The following is a 7,114-nucleotide window of genomic DNA, read 5'->3' on the forward strand; positions in this document are numbered from 1 at the left end:
ATAAATGTCCTAAATGAAATTTAATGAATTTTCAATTAGAAATAAGTTTGTCAAAAGGCTCTGATGGGTAGGGGTAACAGTGGAAACGGAGGCAATAATGAAAACCAGAATAGTTAAGAAACACTGCTGAAAACCGGAGAAGGGAATGCATAAATAAATAGAAAGTAAGGCACTGGCATTCAGAAAATGAAACTAGTGTGTTCCCTATTTAAGACATACACACAGAGCAAGGTCTTCAGGGAAGCTAGAGGCAAAGGTTCAGGATCACTCATCCCAGGCAGCCCAGCAGTATCTGCAATATCCCCAATGGTCTTGCCCTTGACTTTCCTGCTGGCCCTGGTGGTGCTCAGCTGCAAGTCCACCTGTTCTCTGGGCTGTGACCTGACTCAGATCCAGAATCTGGGTCTCAAAACTCCTGAGAGAAATGAGGAGGGGGCCCTGATGCTCCTGGAGAAAATGAGGAGAGTTCCCACCTTGTCCTGCCTGAACTACAGAAAGGACTTTGCCTTCCCTCAGGAGCGGCAGTATGGTGAGCAGGTGCAGAAGGCTCAAGCTGTCTCTGTCCTCCACGAGATGACCCAGCAGGTCTTCAACCTCTTCAGCACCCAGGAGTCCTTTGCTGCTTGGGACAAGACCCTCCTGGACACATTCCTCACTGGCCTCTATCAGCAGCTGGATGACCTGAAAGCCTGTGTGACCCAGCAGGTGGGGGTGGAAGAGGCTCCCCTGAGGGCTCTGAGGAAGTACTTCCACAGGCTCACTGTCTATCTGAAGGGGAGGAAACAGCTCCCTTGTGCCTGGGACGTGGTCAGAGCAGAAATCGTGAGATCCTTCTCTTCATCAGCAAACTTGTATGAAAGACTAAGGAGTAAGGAATGAGACCTGGTTCAACAGGGAAATATTTCTCACTGAGGATACACCTTACCAACTCATTCAATTCTGCAATTTCAAAGACTCATTCCTTCTGGAACTGTGAGAAGAATTCAATCAATTTGGTCATTTAAAGGCAACATTGCTTTCAAATCTATAGGCTCTAGTCCCTTATATCCCTGAAGTTGTATTTACTTATTTAAATATTTACAAAATTTATTTTGTTCATATAATATTATGTATGCCATCACAGCATGATTAGTAAAAAACATCTTTATATGTAATCAATTAATTTGCTTTCTTCATTACAATTTTGCTGTAGAAACGTCTTCAGTTTTGGAATGCTTTACATTCTTGGATGTGGATGAGGGGTTGGGTAAATACTTTTTTTTCATTCTTTCCCATTTTTCTCTTAAGTAACAAAATTGAAATTTTTAGTTCTAAATGCTAATTTCTGTGTTGAGTTCTCATTTCATGCACATGATTATTTTTATGTTTTTCCATCAACTTAGTGGTGGAACATTTGGACAAATTGAGATTCAGAGAAAATGAATGAAGGAATGGATATGATGAAAGAAAAGCATGAAACAACTTCCTATATACATTTTTGGAGTTGTTTCTGCAACTGCAAACTGAAGCCTGAAATTAACAACGATGACCTTAAAAAGGAAGAAAAATAAATTATGGTCAATGATCAATCTGACATATTTAATTTTGTTCTCATGTCTATATGTTGGTATTTAGATTTTATAGAAAAAGATATTCTCAATACATGTATAATAATTTTATTTTATTTTTTTAATAGATGCAATTGTACAACTCCAGTGATGTGACTGGGCCCAGGCCCAGCTCGAGGTCTCCAGGGACAATAGTGCCCTGTGAGGTCTAGTACCCACACTGCAGCTGGCCATCTACCAACACGTGGAGTCACCTCTGCCCATTATCATGGATTATTCCTGACCAGGAGATCGCCATCCCTCATGGGACTGCTCCCTTCTTGGGACACCACATTATCAAGTACCTCTCAGACATCAGGCTACAGAAGACTACTGAAGACTAGGAGGTGTGAACAGTACAATATAGTTTTATTGTAGAATTTTTTATTAGTAGTATTATTACTATTATTCCTACTATCCCTACTATTATTCCTACATTGCTTTTTTATTATTTTTCTCACTCTATTTTCCTCTTATCTATTTCTTTGGAGACTCTTTCTGCCTTTTCTCATGCTAACAACCAATTTCTTTTGATTCTGCTCTCACTACTCCTATGACAGACAGAGTACCTCTGTAGTCTTACTTCTTATCTCATTAACATTCCTTATCCTACACCCTTCCCCATCCTCTTTGTTCACCATTAGAAATTGTGGACCTTATTACAAACCTATTGTTTATGCTATAGATCATAATTGAACTCATCATCTCTGTTTATTAAAACAATATGGTTAATATCTTAATAGGTACTATTTGGGTTAAGAATGCATATTGTTTGTATTGTGTACTGCCAATATTGATCTCCCACATTAAGGTGAGATAATGGAAACCTGCAGGGATACTATTAGTCTATAGGTGAGAAACTGCAATACCTCAGATTTGCACTGCTAGAAGGGAAGATACATGAACAAAATGAAAAAAACAAGGGAAGAAAGTGTCCCAAAAGAACCTATATTTTATATCAATAGAGTCCAATGACAGAATGGTAGACGAAATGTCAGAAAGGGAGTTCAGAATGTACATAATTAAAGTGATCCGAGAAGCAAAGGATGAGATACATGAGCAAATGCAAGCAATGAATGATTGTATCAATAAACAGTTTAAAGAGCAAATGCAGGAAGCAAAAGATCATTTCAATAACTAGGTAGTTTCTGGAAGAAAAAAACAAACAGAAATCATCAAAATTAAGAAAACAATAAACCACATTAAAAACTCAATAGAAAGCACCACCAACAGACTAGATCACTTGGAAAACAGAACCTCAGAAAATGAAGACAAAATAATCTTGAAAACAAATTGATCAAAGAGATAAGATGGTAAGAAATCATGAATAGAACCTCCAAGAATTATGGATTATAATGAAAAGATCAAATTTAAGAATTATTGGAATTGAGGAAGGCGCAGAGATATAAACAAAAGGAATGGATAATCAATTCAATGAAATAATATCAGAAAATTTTCCAAATCTGAAGAATGAAATGGAAAATATAAAACAAGAGTCTTACAGGACACTGAATGTACAAAATTATAATGGATCCACACCAAGACACATTATAATGAAAATACCTAACATACAAAATAAAGATAGAATTTTAAAGGCTGCAAGAGAAAAGCATCAGATTACATATAGGGGGAAACCAATATGGATAAGAGCAGATTTTTCAGTACAGGCCCAAAGAGCTAGAAGGGCCTAGAACAACATATTTCAACTTCTGAAACAACATGGATGCCAACCAAGAATTTTATACCCAGCAAAACTAACCTTCAGATTTGAAGATGAAATAAAATTCTTCCATGATAAATGAAAGATAAAAGAATTTACAAATAGAATCCTGTGCTAGAAAACATCCTCAGAAAATATTCCATGAGGAGGAAATGAAAAACACCATATAACTCAGCAAAGGGAGATACTACCCTAAAGGTAAAGCCAATCAAAGAAGAAACCAAGCTGAGCTAAAAACCGAAAATAAGCCAAAATGACCAGGAAAACAAATCATATCTCAATAGTAATCTTGAATGTTAATGGCCTAAACTCATTAATCAAAAGACAGAGACTGGCAGATTGGAAAAGAAGGATCCACCAACATGCTGCCTTCAAGAGACCCATCTCTTAGAAAAAGACATCCACAGACTAAAGGTGAAAGGTTGGGGAAGAACATAGCACACACATAGACTCAGTAAAAAAGTAGGGGTTTCTATCCTCATATCAAACAAAGTGAACTTCAAGTCAAAGTTAGAAGGGCTAAAGAAGGACATTTCATCCTGTTTAAGGGAAGCATAAATCAGCAAGACACAACCATAAATATGCCCCAAACAATGATGCATCCATGTACATTAAACAAATTCTTCTCAATTCCAGGAACCAAAGAGACCACAATACAAAAATACTGGTGACTTTAACACATCTCTCTCACCATTGGACAGATCTTCCAAACAAAAATTGAACAAAGAAACCATATATCTTAATAACACAATCAATAATTTAGACTTAACAGACATATACAGAAAATTCCATCCATCAACAAGTAAATACACTTTCTTCTCAGCAGCACATGGATCATTCTGTAAAATAGACCATATGTTATGCCATAAAGTTACTCTTACCAAATACAAAAAAACAGATACTACCTTGTATTTTATCACATCATAATGGAATGAAATTAGAAATCAATGATGAAATAAAAAACAGAAACTACTCCAACATCTGGAGACTAAATAATATGCTATTGAATGATACATGGATAGCAGAAGACATCCGGGAGGAGATAAAAAAAATTCTGAGAGGTAAATGAGAACAATGATATGTCATATGAACTCTCTGGGATGCTATGAAAGGAGTACTAAGAGGAAAATTCATTTCATGGAGAACAATTAAGAAAAGAATAAAAAGTCAACAACTAAATGACCTAACATTATAGCTCAAAGCCCTAGAAAAAGAAGAACAGATCAACACCAAGAGTAGTAGAAGATAGGAAATAATTAAAATCAGAGCTGAAATCAATGAAATTGAGGCAAAAGAAACAATTAAAAAAATTGACAAAACAGAAAATTGGTTCTTTGAAAAAACAAACAAAATTGATAAACCCTTAGCCACACTAATGAAGAAAAGGAAAGAGAAAACTCAAATTACTAAAATCCATCATGAAAAATGAAATATCATGGCAGACACTATTGATATACAAAACATAATTAGAAGCTATTTTTAAAATCTACACTACAACAAAATAGAAAATCTTGAAGTCATTGACCAGTTTCTAGAGACATATGATCCACCCAAACTGAATCTGGAGGACAAACACAATTTAAACAGACCAATTTCAAGCAATAAAATGGAAGAAAATATCAAAAGCTTACCAACAAAGAAAAATCCATGTCCAGATGGATTCTCAGCCAAGTTCTACAAGACCTTCAAAGAAGAACTCATTCTAATACTCCTCAAAGTATTCCAGGAAATAGAAAAGGATGGAACCCTTCCAAACTCATTCTATGAAGCTAGTATCACCCTGATACCAAAACCAGACAAAGACACATCAAGGAAAGAAAACCTCAGGCCAATATCTGTAATGAACATAGATGCAAAAATTCTTAACAAAATTTTAGCAAATTGCATACAAAAACATATTAAAAATATCATGCACCATGATCAAGTGGGTTTAATTCCAGGGATGCAAGGTTGGTTCAACGTATGAAAGTCAATAAATGTCATTGACCACATCAACAGATTTAAAGTGAAGAATCATATGACTATTTCAACAGATGCACAAAAAGCATTTGATCAAATACAGCACCCCTTCATGCTCAAAACACTAGAAAAAATAGGGATAGTAGGAACATACCTCAACACTGCAAAGGCTATCTATGCTAAACCCATGGCCAACATCATTCTAAATGGAGAAAAATTGAAAGCATTACCTTTAGACACTGGAGCAAGACAGGGATTCCCTCTTTCACCACTTCTATTCAGCATCATCCTTGAAACACTAGCCAGATCAATTGGACCAAAGAAATTAAAGGGATATGAATAGGAAAAGAAGAACTCAAAATATCACTATTTGCTGATGACATGACTTTATATTTAGAGGAGCTAAAAGATTTCACTAGAAAACTTCTAGAACTCATAAATGAATTCATCAAAGTAGCAGGATGTAAAATCAACATGCACAAATCTAATGCATTTCTATTCATAAGTTATGAATTCTCTGAAAGAGAAATTAGGAAAATGACTCTATTTCCAATAGCCTCAAAAAAAAGTGAGAATCAATTTGACAAAAGTGGTGAAAGATCTCTACAATGAAAACTACAGAACACTAAAGAAAGAAATTAAGGAAAATCTTAGAAAATGGAAAGATCTCCCATGTTCTTGGATAGGCAGAATTAATATTGTAAAAATGGCCATACTACCAAAAGCACTATACAAATTCAACGCATTCCAATTAAAGTCCCAGTGATGTACCTCATAGAAATAGAGCAAGCAATCATGAAATTCATTTGGAAGAATAAAAGACCCAGAACAGCCAAAGCAATCCTTAGCACAAAGAGTGAAGCAGGAGGTATCACAAAAGCAGACCTTCAACTATATTTCAGAGCAATGGTAACAAAAATGGCAGGGTATTCACACCAAAATAGACAGGTAGACCAATGGTACAGAATAGAAGACACAGAGACAAACCCACATAAATACAGTTATCTCATACTAGACAAAGATGCCAAAAACATATAATGGAGAAAAAATAGCCTCTTCAATAAATGGTACTGGGAAAACTGGAAATCCATATGCAGTAAAATGAAATTAAACCCTGATCTCTCATCCTGTACAAAACTCAACTCAAAAGGGATCAAGGACCTAGTAATTAAACCACACACCCTGCACCTAATGGAATGAAGAGTAGATCCAAATCTTCACCATGTCAGCTTAGCATCAGACTTCCTTAACATGACTTCCAAAGCACAAGAAATAAAAGCAAGAATCAACAAATGGGATGGATTCAAACTACAAAGTTTTTTCTCAGCCAAGGAAACAATCATCAATGAGAAGAGAGAGCCTACAGAGTGGGAGAAAATCTTTGCCGCTCATACTTCAGATAGAGCATTAATCTCCAGAATTTATAAAGAACTCAAAAAACTTTACACCAAGCATACAAATAACCCAATCAATAAATGGGCTAAGGAAATAAGCAGACACTTCACAGAAGAAGATCTACAAGCAATCAACAGATATGTGAAAAAATGTTCAACATCTCTAGTAATAAGATAAATGTAAATCAAAACTATCCTAAGATTTCATCACCCCAATTAGAATGTCTATTATCAAGAATACAAGCAATAATAGGTGTTGGCAAGGATGTAGGGAAAAGCTACACTCATACATTGCTGGTGGGATTGCAAATTGGTGCAGTCACTCTGGAAAGCAGTATGGAGGTTTCTTAGAAAATTTGGAATGGAACCGCTATTTGACCCAGCTATCCCACTCCTTGGCCTATACCTAAAAGACTTAAAATCAGCATACTATAGTGACACAGCCATATCAATGT

The 7,114-nt window shown here is 35.8% G+C and overlaps 1 protein-coding gene across 1 annotated transcript; it reads left to right on the forward strand.

The window, feature by feature from the left end:
* Positions 1 to 306: 306 nt before the first annotated feature.
* On the forward strand, positions 307 to 879 carry LOC306645118 (interferon alpha-2-like; the record flags this gene model as incomplete). The annotated part of the gene is made up of 1 exon (XM_079112437.1): positions 307 to 879. One exon carries the CDS (start codon positions 307 to 309, stop codon positions 877 to 879), a length of 573 nt encoding a protein of 190 aa, XP_078968563.1.
* Between the last annotated feature and the right edge of the window lie 6,235 nt (positions 880 to 7,114).

The sequence above is a fragment of the Sciurus vulgaris genome (assembly GCF_902686455.1).
Source record: "Sciurus vulgaris genome assembly, chromosome: 15".
Taxonomy (NCBI): Eukaryota; Metazoa; Chordata; class Mammalia; order Rodentia; family Sciuridae; genus Sciurus; species Sciurus vulgaris.